This window comes from Podarcis tiliguerta (genome assembly GCF_965153285.1).
Source record: "Podarcis tiliguerta genome assembly, chromosome: 17".
NCBI lineage: Eukaryota > Metazoa > Chordata > Lepidosauria > Squamata > Lacertidae > Podarcis > Podarcis tiliguerta.
The window spans coordinates 29,663,258-29,684,409 of NC_139550.1; the positions used below are offsets into that span (position 1 = coordinate 29,663,258).

General features: G+C 46.2%; 1 protein-coding gene across 2 annotated transcripts in view; it reads left to right on the plus strand.

Annotated features, from left to right (window-relative positions):
• LOC310667336 (alpha-2-macroglobulin-like protein 1) overlaps window positions 1-21,152 on the plus strand; it is a 49,276-nt gene that overhangs the window by 9,002 nt on the left and 19,122 nt on the right. For both annotated transcript variants that reach the window (XM_083419424.1, XM_083419423.1), the window contains exons 7-17: window positions 1,801-1,963; window positions 4,508-4,592; window positions 7,168-7,294; window positions 7,433-7,547; window positions 8,438-8,547; window positions 9,193-9,354; window positions 9,875-10,111; window positions 13,160-13,223; window positions 15,115-15,260; window positions 18,271-18,417; window positions 19,001-19,165. In XM_083419424.1, the coding sequence (XP_083275550.1) occupies window positions 1,801-1,963; window positions 4,508-4,592; window positions 7,168-7,294; window positions 7,433-7,547; window positions 8,438-8,547; window positions 9,193-9,354; window positions 9,875-10,111; window positions 13,160-13,223; window positions 15,115-15,260; window positions 18,271-18,417; window positions 19,001-19,165 (1,521 nt within the window). The remainder of the gene's footprint in view (window positions 1-1,800; window positions 1,964-4,507; window positions 4,593-7,167; window positions 7,295-7,432; window positions 7,548-8,437; window positions 8,548-9,192; window positions 9,355-9,874; window positions 10,112-13,159; window positions 13,224-15,114; window positions 15,261-18,270; window positions 18,418-19,000; window positions 19,166-21,152) is intronic.

Genomic DNA, 21,152 nt, shown 5'->3' on the forward strand with positions numbered 1-21,152 from the left:
GCATAGATATTCAGATGATAAGCCAGTTGTCTATATTTCCCTGCCAAATTATGAGAACTGAGCCATACACCTGTACTTCTGCATTTTCCTATTCGTGGGATGCAATACAATAGTGGAATTATCCTCAACCTGTCGTAAGACTCAACAGAAGGTTATATGCCCCCACTGTGGTAAATGTTAATAACTATTTGGTCAACGGTTGCCTGCATTCACCCCAACACCTGCCAGCAACTGCTAAAGCAATATGAGAAGCGCCACAAGAAGATGCCAATTGCCTTTCTGAACTGGCCCCCAAACTAATGCAACCTAAATGTGATGTTAATTGCCTGAATGCAATCAAAATGTACATTTTTACTATATAAATGGACGGTGAGGATGGAGGCAGGGAGCGGGGGATTTAACTTTGTCACCCTGCCAAGTTCCAATAAAAGAAAACACCTTCCCAAAGGCGCTTTTTGGTTTTCAAGGGAAGATTCCATTGGTAAGCGTGGAAGCGTCATTTGAAATGCAAATGCAGCGCACCTGCATCATACGTGCATATTATTAGCGTGAATTCAGCTTTGGCAGCAGGAGGAAGGGGAGGGACCAAGGCAGAAGGGAAGAGAAAGAAATCTGTCTCTTTTGGCTGCAAGACGAGGATGGAAGAGAGTGTCTCCTGGGAAGAGAGATTGCCTGCTAAATGACTCTGGGAATGGTAGCTCTGTGAGGGGAATAAGGGGATCTCATAAGGACTCTCAGCACCCTTAACAAATGACGGTTCCCAGGGTTCCTTGGGAGAAGCCATAGTGGCATGATACTGTTTTGAATGTGTTATACAGGGGTAGGGGGACTCCATTGCAACAGAAAAAATAAATATCTGCCTTGCTTTTCTTCTAATGGTTATAGCCTCCATGCCTTCTTCTCTGGACTTAGGGGACTCTGAGCCCCTTGGGGAGTTGGGCTGTAAAGGCCACCCTCCAATTTTGTATAACAAGTATATGGTGCAGACATGGGTGTAGCCAGGATTTGTGTTAGGGAAGGGAAGAAACTGAGCTATGCATTTTTATTTATTTTTATTGATGGGGGGCAGCTGCCTCTCTCTGGCAGCCCTGGGCTACGCCAAAGGGGGCAAATGGAGACAAATCCATTCCGTTAGGAGAAATTGCTTTGCCAAAGTGTGCATGTGTGGAGAAACTTGCACCAGGATGCTGATAAATTTCCACAAGGGCTTTAAAATCATCCCCATCATCTAATGTGAAAATGTTAAGAACTAAAGATCGGGGAAAGTTAGAAAGTGAGAGGATTCCTTTATCCCTACCCCAAATGCAGCTTAGGACTAAGGTGGCTCTCAGGTTGGAAAAAGTTGAAGACTGCTGCCATAGAGGACTGTCCTGTCATCTTTGTTGACTCTACAGTCGAACGCTTTGCAACTCAAACGTTTTGGCTCTCGAATGCTGCAAACCCAGAAGTGAGTGTTCCAGTTTGCGAACATTCTTTGGAACCCAAAAGTCCGCCACAGCTTCTGCAGCTTCCAGTTGAGTGCAGGAAGCTCCTGCAGCCAATCGGAAGACGCACTTTGGTTTTCGAACATTTCCAGAAGTCAAACGGACTTCCGGAACAGATTCCGTACGAGAACTAAGGTATGACTGTACTGCCAGTCTAGTCAGCTCCAGCTCATGGTTTGCAGGGACGGGAGCTCAGGCAAGAGCATTTCTTGGGATAGCCCAGCCTTCTTCAGGATGTGGTTCATCTGGTTATGTGAACATTGCTATTGCTGCAGCCAAGGGGACGAACCTCACAGTCCTTTTGGTCTTATCCCAGGATCCTAATGGGAACCGAATAGGCCAATGGGTGGACGTGAAGCCTCACCATGGCATTGTGGATCTGTCTTTCCCTCTGGCCTCGGAAGCGGCCCTGGGATCGTACACCTTCAAAATGGGAGAGAGCTACAGAAATAGGAAAGTATTCACTGTGGAGGAATATGGTAAGTTTCTGGGGAAGACCACATGGCTTGTGAGAATCGTTCTAAGAATAAAAGGAAGCATATGTTCAGGGAAGTTTTTAATGGTTGATGTTTTGTTGTGCTTTTAATACTTTGTGGGGAGACGCCCAGAGTGGCTGGGGCAACCCAGTCAGATGGGTAGCATATAAATAATAAATTGTCATTGTTAGGTTCCAAGTTTATGGGGCTGAGGACAGCTCAGCCCTACCCCAAAGTATGTGGGGATGGGCCTAAGTCCTTCCAATCTTGAGTGGCTGAGCTCCGTCGGGCCTCCCCACAGCAGCAGAGGGCCACATCGTCTCTCCCTGCTGTGGCGGAAGGCCCCATGTCGGCAGGATTCAGAAGTAATGCCCTTTTGGGGGAGGAGAAATTACTCTAAGCAAGGAAAGGGTAGTCAGAGCCACATCTGTGGTTGGCCTAGGACAGATGCTTGGGGGCCAGTGGCTCAAGTCTTGAACCAACTAACCCCGCCAGTGTCTTGGGAAGCCGAGATAGCTGAGTTTGGAGTGCCAACTCCTAATGCCATGCTTAAATGCTTGGAGGCAGCAGGAATGGGAGAGAAAGCGGGGCAGGGCTTGGATGGTTTTTGCTGACTGCTCTCCAAGACGTGTGGCAGGAATTAGAAGCTACTTGGAAGACAGGTCAACAGCTGGCTGGTAGGGCGCCCATAACGTCATCCGTATTATCAGCAGCTCCTCGGAATACAAATACCTTCCGGATAGATTGCTCATATACATGGGGCCATCTGCTGTGGTAGCGGGCCCCCATGCTGGTGGAGGGCCACATCAGGCCTCATGGCTTCCTTCCAATGTGCGTGAACATGGCGATTCTGAAAGGAAGAGAGATTTGCCTGCCCTGAAGTCCCTTTCAATGCTGCCGTTTTCAGCTGTTCAAAATGCAGAAAGCAAACACAACAGCAGGGATCTCTACACATTGGTCGTTACGTCATCTGCAGAAAAGACTCATGCCTGTACAGTAAGCCTGCAACTTACACACATTTAGCTTTTGCACATCCAGCTTTATGTGCTTGGCAAAAAAATAAAATGGGGGGGGGAGCAGAAAGGGGGCAGGTGTCCGGGGGGGGGGGAAGACTTTGGCAATCCCACCCACCATTGAACCCAATGTATTTTGACTAGATGCGTTTTGGTTTGGGGCTGATCACTGGAACATAACCCCCGCCATAAGTTGCGGGCTTACTATACAACTGTGGAGGGGGGGTCAGGGGGGCTCCTGCTTGTGTTGCCTTGTGCACACACTCATTCCCCATGCTAATTCTGTCTAGACGTTGTGAATGGCAAAGTTACTAGCTCTTCAATATGTTGCTGTCTTTCCTGGAACAAAATGCAGCAGTGATGTTCTAGAGAAAAGATCTGGGAGGAGATAGAAATGTGAGGTGCTGATTTTAGAGAGAGAGAGAGAGAGAGAGAGAGAGAGAGAGAGAGAGAGAGAGAGCGCTATATTTATATCCTACCTTTCGTTCAATGAGCTCAAGGTAGCATATACAGTGGTATCTCTGGATACGAACGGGATCCGTTCCAGAGCCCTGTTCGCATCCAGAAGCAAATGTAACTAGCGACGACATGTCTGCGCACGCGCACGTTGCTTTTCGCCGCTTCTGCGTATGCGCGTGACGTCATTTTGAGCATCTGCGCATGCACGAGCAGCGAAACCCGGAAGTAACGCACTCCGTTACTTCTGGGTTGCCGTGGAGCGTAACTCAAACACGCTCAACATGAAGCATGTTCAACCCGAGGTATGACTGTATAGTCCTGTGAGGTAGGTTAGCTGAGAGGCGACAATTGGTCCAAAGTCATCCACCCATGGCGGAGTTTGGGGGTGGGTTCAAGTCTGGTATCCTTGGTCCTTATCAAACACTCTAAGCACTGTACTGGCTCACAAATGCATCTCATGCAATGTCCCAGTGAACACAGTTGGTGAAGAAATGCATACTACCGTAATTTGACACCTGTCACTTTGCAACCATCCCACATGCAACAGAGGAAAAACGAGGAGATCAAAGTTAGGTCAAAACCTTATTGCATCGCCAGCTGGCTATGATAATATAATGCTAAAAATGACCCTGAAGGAAGGCAAAACAATGCCTCCTTTTCCTTCCACCCACTCGCTAAATTAAAGCACCTACATCTATAGGTGTGTGCATTTTAGGTTCAGTTTAGGGTCAAGCAAGATATGATATGCAAGATCCATACAGAGGATCTCTTCTGGTTTGGAGTTTTCTTAATTTGCTTTTAAAATCAAAATATGCTGTAGAAGCAAAATCTGACCAGACAGCAGCACTTGCTGGAGTTAATGTTCTCCTCTCGTATCTTTTAATCCAATTGCAATTACCCCAGAACTATTGGTCTTGGTGTTTTTTAGCAATCTGCTATTCCAATTCTTCTTCTTTTTAAAGCATCCCTTACCATTGCCCTTCTTCTTCTTCTTCTTCTTCTTCTTCTTCTTCTTCTTCTTCTTCTTCTTCTTCTTCTTCTTCTTCTTCTTCTTCTTTCTTTCTTTCCATTGCAGTGCTGCCTAAATTTGAAGTGCTGTTTGAACTTCCGCAACTTGTCACCAGAGCGGATGAAGAAGTTCAAGTCAAAGTGCTTGGCAGGTGAGCAAAATCTTGTGTGTCCTCAAAGACCATGCCAACGGTTGATGGAGGAGAATATTTCATCCCCAATAATGAGGACAGAATAGGCAGACATCAGTACTGTGTCCTTTTCCCCTGCTCTATTTCTGGAGGACTAAATTGCAGACGAAAAAAGGGATATTCCAAGCACCTGAGGTATTTGGTAAAGCAAATCTGTTTGTTCCAGTCCGGCTTCTTTCCTTTCACCTTTTTCTCTCTTTCCCTTCCAGTGACCTATCAATTATGGTCTAGTTTTTTGTTTGTCTGTCTGTCCAGAAAGCTTCTTTTCCTTTCCTGTCCCTTTGCAGAAAAAGTCAAGCACCACTTCTTCCCTCCCTGCTCCCTCATACACATACTTTCCACATTTCCTGCATTTCTCCACAACAGGCAATCAAGTACCGTATTTTTTGTCCCATAGGACACTCCGTCCCATAGGACGCACCTAGTTTTTTTGGGGGGGAAATAAAGGAATTCCCCCCCTTTATTTCCCCCCCCCCCCAAACCAGGTCAGGGAAACCGAACCAGGTCGAGGAACAGCGGGATGGCGGCGCTGCGCCTCCCTGCTGTCCCCCGAGCTTGTGGGGCTGGCCGATGTCTGCCCGGCGCGAGGGGTGCTCTGCTTCAGGGTGCCCCGCTCGCCGGGTGGCAGGCTGCTATCCACAGCATGGGGAGCCCTGCGGGGAACTCCTGCAGGGCTCCCCACGCTGCGGATGTCTGCCCGGCGCGAGGGGCGCTCTGCTTCAGGGCGCCCCTTGCGCCGGGCGGCAGGCTGCTATCCGCAGCCTAGACAGCCCTGCAGGAACTCCCGCAGGGTTGCCTAGGCTGCGGATGTCTTCCTGAAGCCTGGAGAGCGAGAGGGGTCGGTGCGCATCGACTCCTCTCGCTCTCCAAGCTTCAGCGAAAGCCTGCATTCGCCCCATTGGACGCACCCAGATTTCCCCTTCATTATTGGAGGGGGGAAAGTGTGTCCTATAGGGCGAAAAATACGGTAATCTTTGCATCTGCATGTGAAACATTATTGGGAATGATTCTGCGGCAACTGTGGAGATGAAAAGCTATAACGACTAGTGAAATTTTCATTCCCTTCAGAAAGTCTCTGGGTGGTATAAAAGGATTGTTCCGGCATGCCTGCCTCCAGTCTTTTCTCAGACAGCGTGGGATCGGGTCAGGAGTTCCAGCGTGGCCCCACGACTGTGGGTGCCTACGGCTGTGGGTGCCATGCAGCGTGCATGGCCCTGGCACCCAAATTTGTGGGTGCCCGGCCCTTCATGGGGAATTTTGTGGGTGCTCAGACACCCAAGGCCCCAGGGAATCGGCACCTATGGATCAGGTGATCTTTCCTTCAGTGTGAATTCCCGGGGGAAATCTCTCCCTAAGGCTGGTCCACTCTTTCATTTACCGTATCCAAAATGCATGAGCTTTGCTGTGATAAAATGGCTGGTGTGTTGTTTCTCAACTCAGCTTGGAAACCCTGAAGCCTTTCCTAGCTCATCTGTAGCCAAGACGTGAAAACACCTTTTTATAGGGATAAAGCAGGGATCAGCAAACTTTTTCAGCAGGGGGCCAGTCCACTGTCCCTCAGACCTTGTGGGGGGCCAGACTATATTTTGGACAAAAAGTGATGGAAGAGCACCACGAATCCCGGTGGCTGCTTACCTGTGTCTTGTGAGCAGCAGGGGCTGGTGGTGGCGATGGCGGAGGGACGATGAGCAGCGTGCGACAGGGCTTCGGAGAGGGGCTGCTTAAAATGGCGGCCGCTCGAGCGCTGCTGCTGCTGGCACCAACAAAGCCCAGCCCCCTTCCTCCTCTAGTAGAAAAAAAGACAGTCATGGAACCGAGAAATTGCACAAAACAAATGAAATACCATGAAAATCCCTGAAATGAGAAGTAATTGACTAGAAATCGATCCCGTTAAGGCTTTGTTCAATTTTAGGTTTTTCTATTTTTTCCCTTAAACTTTTTGATTTTTATTATTTAGTTCATTTCCATAAGACAATAGTTCTAGTCAATTACTTCTCGTTTCAGGGATTTTCACGGTATTTCATTTGTTTTCTGCCCCTTCCTCCTCTAGGCAGGGCAGGGAGAAACCAGGAGGAGGGCTGCCGCCGTGTGAGGGAGAGGGAGAGAACGCCCGTGCTGGCAATCCACATGGCGATTCCTGGACCGTCCACAGGCCGGATCCAAAAGGCAATTGGGCCTGATCTGGCCCGCGGCCCTTGGTTTGCCTACCCATGGGATAAAGACATCCCTGCCCTGTCAATGTCCATAGTGTGGTACACAAGCAGAAACAAATCTCACACTGTTTGAGGCGTGTTTATGTGAACAGCTGGGAGGAAAGTGCTGGAGAACTGCAACATTGCTGTGCTCAAAGGCAGTAATGTGAACAACACACCCTAAAGTGATTTTCCTACCATAAACTGTTCAATCAAGAAGTCTCTCTGGTTTTTTTTTGGTGCTACCAGCTCCATTTCCACCACCACCACCCCAACAAATTAAAGCTGACTGTTTACTTTAGGGGGTTTACTTCATGATACTGTTCCCCCACCTTCTGCTGCAGGTACACATATGGGAAGCTTGTTCATGGGAAAGTAGATCTACATGTAACTCGAGACACATCATTTTACTTTTTTTATGATACGCCAGTGAGACAACTCGATGCAATTCAAATGCACTACACAGGCCAGGTAAGCTAACTGAAGGGCTGAAACAAGTGGCTGTACTCCTGGCCTGAAATGCCATTCTGCTGCCCTTGGCTCTAAAATGAGAATCCTTAACCAGCTGCCTTTGCCTCCAAATATAATTTTTCATCTCTGTTTCCTCAGACAGACAAGAATGGTTATGTTTCTTTCACAATTAATGCAACCGAATTAAAGCTGCCTGAGAGAGGCTATATGGATTTTGTTCAGCTTTCTGCGGAATTTGAAGAAGAAGGAACAGGTACAGAAATGGAGAAATAGAGGTTTTGATGTTTAGTAACCTTCCTTTGGGACGCGGGTGGTGCTGTGGGTTAAACCACAGAGCCTAGGACTTGGCGATCAGAAGGTTGGCGGTTCGAATCCCTGCGACGGGGTGAGCTCCTGTTGCTCGGTCCCAGCTCCTGCCAACCTAGCAGTTCAAAAGCACGTCAAAGTGCAAGTAGATAAATAGGTACCACTCCGGAGGGGAGGTAAAGGGCGTTTCCATGCTCTGCTCTGGTTTGCCAGAAGCAGCTTCGTCATGCTGGCCACATGACCTGGAAGCTGTACGCCGGCTCCCTCGGCCAATAAAGCGAGATGAGCGTCACAACCCCAGAGTCAGCCACAACTGGACCTAATGGTCAGGGGTCCCTTTACCCTTGACCTTTACTGCCAGTAGACACTTCAGGTTACAGACTCCGCTAACCCAGAAATAGTACCTTGGGTTAAGAACTTTGCTTCAGGATGAGAACAGAAATTGCGCAGCAGCGATGCAGAGGCGGCGGGAAGCCCCATTAGCTAAAGCGGTACCTCAGGTTAAGAACAGTTTCAGGTTAAGAACAGACCTCCAGAACGAATTAAGTTCTTAACCCAAGGTACCACTGTATTTGAAGATGGCCATCATATCTCCTCTCAGTCTCCTCCTGCAAGAACAGTGACAGTAAGGCCACTGTTGTTTCTCTCTCCTACAATTTTTACCCGTATACTGTCAAACTGCTTTTCATGCTCCAGGCCATAGATTTCTTCACAAGTGTACACATCCTTTATATACAATGCTGCTACTCCTCCCTGGTGTGTGTGTGTGTGTGTGTGTGTGTATGTCACACACTTCCCACAGCTGCGCTGAGTCCAGATGTCACCTCTCTTTTTCAGGAGTGAAAGTCGCAGGAACCGGTGGCTTCTCTGTTGTCGCCAGAGTAGCAAACGTGCAGTTCCTAAATCTCAATCCATTCTATAAGCATGGATTTCCATACACTGGAAAGGTGAGGTCCTAAATACAGCTTTGCCCAATCTCTCTCTCAGCCAGACAGCTGATGAGACAGCTCAGTCGCGTAAAATAGCTCAATATCTGATTGGAAGGTTGGGGAGAGGATGTTTTTAAAGGTGATGTTCAAGGTTTGAAGAGTGGGGGCAGCAAAGAGATAAGGAAATAAACAAATATTTCACCTGGGAGGGTGTCCAGTGAGGTTTAAATGCTAATTTCTATATTCAAGCTTACATGACCAAAAGCCATGAATTTTAGGAGCATTTGTCAGATGTAAATTATAGAAAATGTTCTGAACCAAGACCACTCTTTTGTTTCTGTGAAGAGATTTGTGACTTTGGTGTGAATGCATACCTAGTTCATAGACCCTCTTAGTGTGCAAAACTGTATCTGTCTGCTTGGAGGTCACCCTCACTGAGTTAAATGGGACTGACATCCCAGAAACAGCATACAGGACTGCAGACTTAATCATATATTAAATTCAACTTTACTTGAAAGAGCCTCTTTCAACAAATTATTTTTATATTTCGTGCAATTTAAGAAAGAGGAAAGTTGTTTCAGTAAATCCAGTTACTTCTTATAGCCCACCTAACTGCCATCAGAGGAGACTAACATGGCATTAATTCCCAGTTTGTTCTTGCAGATGAAATGCACCGTCAACGACGTACCCTTCAAGAATGAGACGGTCTATCTTACTGTCGATGTCAATGACGTGGAGACAAACCTTCCTTACCGCACAGATGAGAATGGCGAAGTTGCTTTCTCCTTGGACACAACAGAATGGAAAGATGCGGTTTCTCTACGGGTGAGTCATGAGCATATTGGCAAAGGAGCAGCATTGTAGTGGCAAATTCAGAAGTGCAGAGCCACACCCTTTCTCAGCTGTGCCCCTTCTAAATTTGTAAGTTTGTGGTTTTCTTAAGATGTTTAGCATGGACTGGGGTGTTATCATGGTTGGTTTGTATCCAAGCTCTGTTACCTTATTTTGTGTGTGTGTGTGTGTGTGTGTGTGTGTGAAAAATTATTTTGTTGTTGTTGCTAGCAGCGTATAATTTGAAATAACAAATAAAGGGTTTATTTTGTTCCTTTTCACTTTTGCTTATTTATCCTATGCAAGTGCCTGCTGGAACTTTTGCAAACGAGCCTTAATACACTTTCCTTTTATCATTAACCTATGTCATCGTTGACAACTCATCAGTACAATTAACTTTCCAATTTCTTTTGTATTTTAACCTCTGACATGCATCTGGTTCTTTCAGTCACCAACCAAAAACCTTTGACCTATTGTTTGTTTCTGACGCCTCCTGTCCCTTTTTGCTTTCTAGGGCAGGTACACTATTTTAAAGCAGACTGAGACCATTTCCTTTGAATTCCTGGAGACAATACGGAATGAAGCTTTCGTATGGCTGATGCCCTTCTACTCAGAAAGCAACAGTTTCCTCGAGATCCAGCATGTGGAGGAAGAGCTGCCCTGTGGAAAAGACCAGGAAGTGCTGGTGGATTACATCCTTGATCGGAAAGAGCTGGGCCCGGAAGCCGACCATGTAGATTTCTATTACTTGGTGAGTGTCTAGCAATTGGTGGAAACGCCTGGAGCAATATGAGAAAGAGAAGCAAATCCTGTACGGGGGGGGGGGGGGGAGAGAGAGAGAAAAAGGAAGAAGAAGAAAAATGCAAGCTTGAAGGAGAGACAATATTAAAGAAGGTGGGAAAGAATCTCAGCAGAGAGAGAGAAAACAGAAGACTAACTGTGGGAATGTTCAGGGATGCAGGAGAGGATATATTGTTTGATTATATCCTTTCCAACTTGTGTTAACAATTTCTGCAATTTAGCAGAGTAACATTCCCCTTTTTAAACTTGCACAGCAGATGTGTTTGCTCAGACTCGCTAAAGCCTCTGAAATAACTATCCTTGGTAATTTCCCCTTTAGTCCCTCATAAAAAGATAGACACGACACAATCTTCTATAAAAGTATAAAAAGAGTTTACTCACTCACTCATTCTATTCACAGATGGATCCCAGAAGGCAGACTTAAGTTACAAAAGTAATATACCTGGAATCTATCCCATAAAGAGACAGTTCCTTTGTCCTCTCTTGGCTGGAAGCCAAGAGAGCACCTTAGGCTAAGCAGATGTTGCTTCTTTGATGAATGTAGTCAGAGAGATGGCGGCCTCCGCTGAGGTATTTTGTTACCTGCATAGGCCACGCCCACCTCTGGTCACACGTAGAGGAAGTCTGTCCCAGCCTAGGAGGAAACAGGAAGTTCCAACTGGCTGGTCCAGACATCCCCTTTTTATGTCCACTCTAGGGATGTTGTACTTGACTGCTCTTGTGTTTCACATCCCACAAAAACTGCTAAAAAGAGCTTTTCCTCAAGCAGAGATTTTTCTCAGACTTATGTTGATGGGGCACTTTGCCGCTGACTAATATTGACCTGAAAGAAGTAGAAAACTTGGGGAGGGGCAGAAACAAGACATCCTCTTTGTTGCACATTCATGGCCATTTATGCTCATGATCCTATTTGGGTGGCTACAAGCAATCCTATTTCCAATACTGTTTGAACTTGCGAACATTTTGGGGTAGTCACACCGCTTCACTTCCAATCAGTGCACATCCTCTAACTTCCTGCTGAAACCCTGTAACTTTATATATCACCAGTGTTCGGGTTTATGTTTGTTCTTTTGCTGTGCTATAGCCCCTCCAGACAGCAATAATGTGGAAGCATTGCAGAACAAATTAAAACAGAATAAATCCACCATCCTTAACACACCATTACTGTGTCAAGAACACACTGAGGAATACACCCCCAATAAAATACTACTGGGCTGGAGTGGCCCTTGATTTGCAGCAGATTGAATATCATGTGTAAGGGATGTGGGTGGCGCTGTGGGTTCAACCACAGAGCCTAGGGCTTGCCGATCAGAAGGTCGGTGGTTTGAATCCCCGCGACGTGGTGAGCTCCTGTTGCTTGGTCCCTGTTCCTGCCAACCTAGCAGTTCGAAAGCACGTCAAAGTGCAAGTAGATAAATAGGTACTGCTCCGGCGGGAAGGTAAACAGCGTTTCCGTGCGCTGCTCTGGTTTGCCAGAAGCAGCTTAGTCATGCTGGCCACATGACCTGGAAGCTGTACGCTGGCTCCCTCGGCTAATAAAGCGAGATGAGCACGGCAACCCCAAAGTCGGCCACGACTGGACCTAACGGTCAGGGGTCCCTTTACCTTTACCTTTAATATCATATGTGAAGTTCAAACCTGCATATATTCTCCAGAACATCCAAATATGAAAGTGTCAAGTGCCATAAGTGTCATGTGTGTGTGTGTGTTGGGGAGGGGCAGACCGGTACGATTTAGGGGAAGTGGGCAAGGTTTGATGCCACTAACCTGAGGTTAAATTAAATGGTAAAAGAGAGATCTAAGAGCAGGGGTCGGCAACCTGCTGCCCATGGGTCACAAGCAGCCCACAGGGGTCATTTAAACAGCCCACGAGCTGCCCTTGAACCGAGCCACCCCCTTGACGAGTCCCTGCGTGCTGTGCTAAACCACTGCAGTGCAGAGCGGGGACTAACTTCCGCAGTGCTGGAAATCACATCTGCGCAGATGTGATCCAGCCCCCAGAGTGATCTCTGCAGGAGTGAACCGGCCCAGGTGAGGTAAACCTTTCTGACCCCTGTCTAAGAGTATTTGTTGTGGTTACTTTTTTAAACCTTGTAAGGCTGATATTAGTGTTATCAGTATAATATGAACAGGCCCATTGCTTTTCAGAAGCAAAGGCATTTTGCTCTTAGCACGCACACCTAGTATATAGGGGTTTCAAAATCACAATAACAAGAAACAGGGAGCTTGCCAGACACAGAGGTGCTGCTGAGGAAAAAGCTCATTTGAGCATCCCAGGTCAGCTCTGTTCTCTCCTCCAGACCCAGTTGATTCCTGTCAGCATTCGTCTTCTGTCCTCTGGGTCTTGCTACGACTCTCTTACTTCTTCCTGGACCACCTCACTTCCATCTAAGCTCTGCAGAGGCGCTTCAGAAATAACATTGTGTGTGCTCTGAAAGCAATAAAATAGAATGAATGCCATTCATGGTGTGGAAAGGGTGGGTGTCAGGACTAAGGCCCCGGGACAGAGGTTTCCCCAATCAGTGCACCGTTCTTCCAATTAGCATTTTTCTTCTTCCACAGCTGCATTTGCCATATTGGTGAAAATATATATTTATCAGTTTTCCCTGCCTCTCAGATCTGGTGCTCTTCTCCTCCTCCTCCTCCTCTTCTTAAAAAATTGGGAGATCCTGATCCCATATCTCCTGGGCTACAAGCAATTTGGCCCTCAGGTGTTCTCTCTAAAAATGCATTGTGTGAATAAGATAAATGTGTTTTCACGCCTATGTCAGACGTGCAGCTCCCATGGTATCTGTACTGTGACCACGTCTTTCTCTCCCTCAGAACTCAAGATATCTCAAAATCTCACTGCTAGCCTATGATCTTCCTACAGCAAAATCCATGACTCTAGTCTTTCCCTGTCTCACTCCCCTCTCCCTTTTTTCTGTATCTCTAGTGCCAAAGAGGTGGGGGTGGGCTCTTGCTTTTGTCCCTGGCCTAACATATTGTCTCCCTGCAGATTGTGTCCAAAGGGAAGATTGTCTCCAGTGGACAGAAGACCGTTCCTGTTGGCCAGGATGAGAGTAAGTGGGAGAACTATACTGTTCCATCAAATAAGCCTCATGGGAAGCACCAGGCGTTATCAAGATGAACATGCTTGGTGCGCCTGATCTGCCTGGTCTGGTGTTTCTTTCAGTTATTATTCAATTTCAAACCCACCTTTCAAACAGGCCATTTCAGATCTGCAAGGCAACCTGTGATAACAGCAGAATAAAATAATAACACCATGCTAAAAATACTATAAAATTTCAAATTAAGGTATCATATCAGAAACAAACATTGCCAGCAGCATGAGATCTAATAAAACAATAGCACAAAACATGGTGCCTAAGAGTTTATGTCTGAACTGAGTCCTAATGTTCTGCTTTCTTCTTTAGCCCATTACAATTATACAGCAGAAGATCTGAACTGACATGAAAAATCCCAAATAATCTCCCTATTTTAATTGTCCCTCCGTATGTGTGTGTTTACATATCATAAAAAGGAAAGATTGTCATCACGCAGCAGTTTGCTTGGCTTCCAATAGGTGGCATTGCAAACTGCAGTGTGATCACAGCCTTCTGAAAGCTGCTGAGCGATCTTAGCAGCTTTGGAGTATGAGAAGAGAAACAGAGGCGGGAGACAGAAGTGGGCATTCCAGGGGCGCTGGAACAGCTCTAAAGGTAATAGGAAGGGGTGGTTTGGCAAGTTCTCAGGAGAGGGGGTGGGTGGATTTTGCAAGGTATAGAGGAGGGGTGGGTAGTTTTGGGGTTGTGTGAGGAGAGGAAGTGTGTGTGGCAAGGTGTAAGAGGCAGTAGGTTTGGTGAGAGGGTTGGGGTTTGGTGCAGAGTTGGTGAATGAAGCGACACAAGCAGGGGTGCAACCTCAGCTTGGAGAGCATGTACAGTGCTAGACATAACTTCCTGACGCTGAGCAGAATGAAACCTTAGGAGCGATTCCTGAGGTTTTTTACTTGGCAAAGATCTCATTCTAAAGGTTTTGTTTTTAAACAGTTGTGGGTTAAACCACAGAGCCTAGTACTTGACGATCAGAAGGTCAGCGGTTCGAATCCCTGCTCCTGCCAACCTAGCAGTTCAAAAGCACGTCAAAGTGCAAGTAGATAAATAGGTACCGCTCCGGCGGGAAGGTAAACGGTGTTTCTGTGCGCTGCTCTGGTTCGCCAGAAGCAGCTTAGTCATGCTGGCCACATGACCCGGAAGCTGTGCCAATAAAGCGAGATGAGCTCCGCAACCCCAGAGTTGGCCATGACTGGACCTAATGGTCAGGGGTCCCTTTACCTTTACCTTTACCTTTACCAACAGCAGGAGTGCAGACCCCTCTGTAATATATCCTGAAGAAGGTTTCTCTTTTCTTGAGGCCCACAACATTTTCACAAACACCAGTGGCAGAGAGTATAAACTCCTATACTGCCATCTCCAAATTCCCCTATTCTGATTGAGACCTAGCACAGAACTAGAGGCTTGGTTAAACTCATACTTGGAGGTGTCCTCCTCTGACCAAACAAACTTATATTCTGGTGATATTGGTTTTGCGACTGGACCTAATGGTCAGGGGTCCCTTTACCTTTACTATCAGATCCACAGTCAGTGTCTTCAGGTAAGGTGAATTACCAAAGTGGACTGCTAGGCGGACCTAAACAGATGGAAACGGGTTTATTTTAGAACTCACCACATGGTGCAGAACGGAATTTCTTCTTGGCAATAAACCAGTTATTAGGTTGAAGACATGAGGGTTGGAATACTCCTGCAATGCGCAGGTGGGCTGGCTGCGTTTGGGGTGGGTCTCCTTGATTTTCTTAGCTTTACCACCATCTGGCAGAAGTGAGATTCACAGGGATGTTTTTTCTCATGCTGTAAGATATGGTTGCTCTCCTTCTCTTTCCTTTCCCCCCATTCTCCCCTTCCCCTGACCCAGCTCTGAAAGGAACCTTCTCCCTCACCTTGTCTACGAGCTCTGACCTGGCACCCACAGTCAGGCTTCTGCTGTACGCTGTGTTTCTGGATGGCGAAGTGGCGGCTGACGTGGATAATTTCAGAATAGAGAAGTGCTTCAAACACAAGGTTAGTACATAGAGTTCCTGGGACAGAAAAGTGGCGCACAGGGCAAGAAGGGAGCACATATTATGCATATAGATTCAGGTAATAATAATAATAATAATTTATTATTTATACCCCGCCCATCTGGCTGGGTTTCCCCAGCCACTCTGGGCGGCTTCCAAAAGAATATTAAAATACTGTGATACATCAAACATTAAAAGCTTCCCTAAACAGGGCTGCCTTCAGATGTCTTCTAAAAGTCTGGTAGTTGTTGTTCTCTTTGACATCTGGTGGGAGGGCGTTCCATAGGGAGGGCCCCACTACCGAGAAGGCCCTCTGCCTGCTTCCCTGTAACTTGGCTTCTCGCAGTGAGGGAACTGCCAGAAGGCCCTCAGTGCTGGACCTCAGTGTCCGGGTAGAACAATGGGGGTGGAGACGCTCCTTCAGGTATACTGGACCGAGGCCGTTTAGGGCTTTAAAGGTCAGCACCAACACTTTGAATTGTGCTCGGAAACGTACTGGGAGCCAATGTAGGTCTTTCAAGACCGGTGTTATATGGTCTTGGCGGCCGCTCCCAGTCACCAGTCTGGCTGCTGCATTCTGGATTAGTTGTAGTTTCCGGGTCACCTTCAAAGGTAGTCCCACGTAGAGCGCCTTGCAGTAGTCCAAGCGGGAGATAACCAGAGCATGCACCACTCTGGCAAGGCAGTCCGCGGGCAGATAGGGTCTCAGCCTACGTACCAGATGGAGCTGGTACACAGCTGCCCTGGACACGGATTTAATCTGTGCCTCCATGGACAGCTGTGAGTCCAAAATGACTCCCAGGCTGCGCACCTGGTCCTTCAGGGGCACAGTTACCCCATTCAGGACCAGGGAATTCTTCACACCTGCCCGCCTCCTGTCCCCCAGAAACAGTACTTCTGTCTTGTCAGGATTCAATCTCAATCTGTTAGGTAGGTAGCCGTGTTGGTCTGACACAGTCGAAATATATTTAATTTTTTTTAAAAAAAACTAAGTTTGTTCTTGGTATAAGCTTTCATGTGCATGCACACTTCTTCAGATACCAAGGACAAACTTAATTGGTCTCTAAGGTGCCACTGGACAATTTTTAATTTATATATATATATTATGCATATGTGTGGCTCAAGGCAGATGGGCTGAAAGTTCTATGATAGAGCCATCACTCTCCATATTTGCACCCATTTTGCTTTCTCACTAGGATGGTTTAAATCACACACCCACACACACTGGCAAGCATTAAAATAGTGTGTGACGTACAGTGGTGTAGCATGGGGGGCATGGCTATACTGTAGTGCTTTGCTAGTCCTGCTCAGCGTGACCTGAGCATTGTCCATCCCTGTGGCTGGAGAGAGCAGCGTAAGATGGGGGAAAGAGCAGGAGAGTCCCAGGAGCCACAAACTCAGCTTTCGCCACCTTCTCTCCAGTCTACTCCAGTGTGGTGTAGTGGTTAAGAGCGGTAAACTCGTAATCTGGTGAACGGGGTTCGCGTCTCCGCTCCTCCACATGCAGCTGCTGGGTGACCTTGGGCCAGTCACACTTCTCTGAAGTCTCTCAGCCCCACTCACCTCACAGAGTGTTTGTTGTGGGGGAGGAAGGGAAAGGAGAATGTTAGCTGCTTTGAGACGCCTTCGGGTAGTGATAAAGCGGGATATCAAATCCAAACTCTTCTCTTCTTCTTCTCTTCCACTCCTATCCTTGACCTGCTCCATTCTGGCCAACAATTGGCCGCTTCTGTTGCCTCTATTGTTAGCTCATTTTCTGAGCATCCAGCTACTGCTTTGCCACTGTAAGAAAGAAGGAAAGGAATACATTGGGGTGGTGTTTGCAAGGTGGATTCCAAGTAGGAAATGCACAGAGTTCTGTGAGATACAGTGTTTAAAAATAAAGCAAGCAATGTATGTGGAACAATCCTGCAGTACACTGGAGCATTGCTTTATGTACAGTGGTACCTCAGGTTAAGTACTTAATTCGTTCCAGAGGTCCGTACTTAACCTGAAACTGTTCTTAACCTGAAGCACCACTTTAGCTAATGGGGCCTCCCACTGCTGCCACGCCGCCAGAGCACAATTTCTGTTCACATCCTGAAGCAAAGTTCTTAACCTGAAGCACTATTTCTGGGTTAGCGGAGTCTGTAACCTGAAGCATATGTAACCCGAGTTACCACTGTATTTTAAGCACTGACAAAATGAACAAGGATTGTTCCGCACTTCGGTTCCCAGACATGGTAAAACTTACAATCTCTGGATTTCTGTAAATATTAACTTCACACACACACACACTTCCTAAATTAAGTGCAGCCATACCTTGGTTTACAACAGCTTAGTTCTTGAATGTTTTGGCACCCGAACGTCGCAAACCCAAAAGTGACTGTTCCGGTTGGCGAACTATTTTTGGAAGCCGAACATCCAATGGGGCTTCTGTGGCTTCCGATTGGCTGCAGGAGCTTCCTGCAGCCAATCAGAAGCCACACTTTGGTTTTTGAACGTTTTGGAAGTCGAACAGACTTCCGGAATGGATTCCATTTGACTTCCAAGATGCGACTGTAATGCTGTTGACCGTGGTTAGGCTGGGTTTCACTGGAGTTGAAGACGTAGGGTAACACATAATCACCAGCAACGTTACAGATCACCCCTCTGAAATAATAGTGTGTTTCACAGCTGAATAAATAGCACTGTAATTATGGTGAAAAATTTTTTAAAGTAAAAGTAAAAAAAACCTAGATGACGTGACAATGGTGGGGAAACAGGAATGCAAAGGAATGCAGTGTTCACAGTAAACATCATCTAGATCAGTCAGTGCAACCTGCTGCCCTCCAAATGCCTGGGGCTGATGTGAGCTGAAGTCAAAAACATCTGGAAGGAGAGCACCAGGCTGATCTAGATTCTATATAAAAACTGAGTGAATGAGAGGAGAAAAATAGTAGTCTTCCCTCTGCATCTTTTCTTTCCTTGGTGTTCTAAATTAATGCTTTTCAGCTCAGGTTTTCCATCTGAAAATCTGTCTCCATCTACAGGTGACTCTGGGCTTCTCTGAGACAGAGGAACTTCCAGGGGCAAAGGTCAACCTGCAAATCGAAGCTGCCCCTGGTGCACTGTGCTCTCTCCGTGCTGTGGACAAAAGCGTCGCGCTGAAGGGAAATGCAACACTGACCCCAGAGGAAGTAAGGGAGCTCAACCTTCCCACTTAGGCTCAATCAATTCCACTATTATTGCCTCTGATAAGGCCTGATAAGTTTTGATGGATGCAATAATGGAATACTAAATGGTTTCGTTTTTGTAAAGTATGCAGGGATTTATGATATGCAAAATGATCAATAGAAAGAGAAGAAGGGAAGTCATTAATATTTTAAGATTGTTTAAATGAGTTTTTTAAATTGTAAGACAGAAATTTAATAAAAATTACATTTTTAAAAAAATAATAATAATTCTAATTCCAGTATTATTCCTCCTCTACCATTGACCTAAAAAAAGAGGCAGGCTACATTATAGAACAGGAAGAACACTTGTCAACTCAAATACAATTTTGTGGAGATAAGTACCTCTGTAGTTAATAGGGGTACCAGAATGAATATAAACACAGCAGATACCACATCTTAATCCCAAGAATGAAATTAAATGGGCGTGACCTGGAGTAAGATGGAATGAAATTCAAGGTTATGCATTTTGGGATAAAAAATGTTCATATAAACTGTGGGACTTGTTAACTGGTCAGCTCAAACTCAATCCAGAAATCTCTGCTTTCAGGTGTATCAACATATTGAGTCTAGTCTGATTGGCTCCAGAGGGTTTTACTTTGACCTGGAAGACTTTGAGCCATATCCTTGTCTACCTTCGGAGCGTTCAAAGACAAAACGGTCCATTGTGGCCCCCTGGTTCCAAACCCAGGCTGATGCCTACAGCCTGTTCAAAGTGAGTACCATCTGTTCCTAACCCAGTCTTCTCTGAAACCTCCTTTGTTTTGGGTTGTCAATGGCATACATTCTGATGGTTCCCAGGATCATTAAATAAGGAGGAGCTTCCAAGGTTTGTCCTGTGATTTACAGCTCATGGTTTTTCTGGGACTGTTAAACTACGAGCCCAGATTCAGATGACACACTAAACCAATCTATAGATAAGCTCAGCGCAGCAACAACTGAGGAGCAAAAAGAACTCAGTGAGTCAGGAACTCTCTAAAGCTTGCATTTTGCAGGTATGTCATATAATCTGGATGCCATATAATTGTAACAGAGATGGAGATGGTTGAGGCTAGTGCATCATCTTGTCATGTTGCTTGAAAGCATGTTGTTTCTCATGCTTTCTGCTTGTGCATGCTGAGAATGTAGATAGTTTCCTTGAAGGGATGAAGCCTACCAGCTGATCCTTGCCCTTCTTGGCTAGTGAAATCTGCCAGACCTGGGCAGGGATGTGGACTTCAGAAGTCCTCCTGAAGACTTATTTCCAGTCTGGCTTCAGACTCAGTTTTGGAACTGAAAAGGACTTTTCCTGCTTCTCTTGGATCTTTCAGCAGCTTTCAGTACTATCAACCATGGTATCCTTCTGGACCACTTGTCCAGTCTACAGCAGCTCCAGTTCTTCTTGGAGAATTGGTCTCAGAAAATGGCGTAGGGGGATTTCCATTCCAATGGGATTTCATGGGGTTCTGTTCTATTGCCCAAGCTTATCAGTATCCACATGAGAAGTCATTTGGAGGTTTGGGCTGAAGTGTCATTAATATGTAGATGGAACCCAGTTTCCACCTGCTTGTCCCAGGAGGGCTGTTGAAATTATGAATCAGTGTTTGGATACTGTACAAGGTTGGAAAAGCGTAAATGTTATGTACTGAGTTGAATAGGATCCAAACTGCAGCAGTCTGATTGGTCCTAGAACAATAGGATCCAAGATGCAGCAGTCTGATTGGTCCTAGAACAATGCAGCAGTATGATTGGTTGGCAGGAACCACCCAATCATGCTCCAGATAGAAGTGAATCCACAACCTGATTGGCTTACAGTAGAATTCCGGAATTAGCCAATCATGTGCAGCCCATTTTCTAAATAATGTATATAAAGCAGATACTTTGAGGGGACATTCATTCATTCCTCCTCACCACTATGAGCTGAATAAAGAGCATGAAATCACTTTGCGACTCTGAGTATATTTCAGTAAACAACTGGAACTTAATCTTGACGAGACTAAGGTGCTGTTGGTGCTACTTGGGAAGGTTTATATGATGGTGTTGGTCAGGGATGCCTTATTAGCAGCGTCATCTGTTATGCTAGCTGTAACCCTATTTGGAGAGCACTAGTGACTTCCAGGCTAGACAAGTGCAGTGCACTCTTATTTTGAAGATGGTTTAGAAATCTCAACTATGGCAGAATGCAACCGCCTGACTACTAGTTAAGGCTGAGTGGCTGAATATTGTGCCACTAAGGCAGGGGTAGGCAACCTAAGGCCCGTGAGCCGGATGCGGCCCAATCGTCTTCTCAATCCGGCCCACGGATCAGCGTGTTTTTACATGAGTTTTTACATGAGTAGAATGTGTCCTTTTATTTAAAATGTATCTCTGGGTTATTTGTGAGGCCTGCCTGGTGTTTTTACATGAGCAGAATGTGTCCTTTTATTTAAAATGCATCTCTGGGTTATTTGTGGGGCATAGGAATTCGTTCATTCCCCCCCCAAAATATAGTCTGGCCCACCACATGGTCTGAGGGACGGTGGACCGGCCCACAGCTGAAAAAGGTTGCTGACCCCTGCACTAAGGCATTTCCAGGCCAAGTTCAAAGTCCTGGTTATAACCTTAAAACCCATTAATGGTTGAGGACCAGGTTCTCTTAAGGACTGCCTGCACCTGTTACAATCTGCCCATACTTTAAGATCCTATTTGGAGATTTCTTGAGTTGCCAATCTGTGCAAATAATT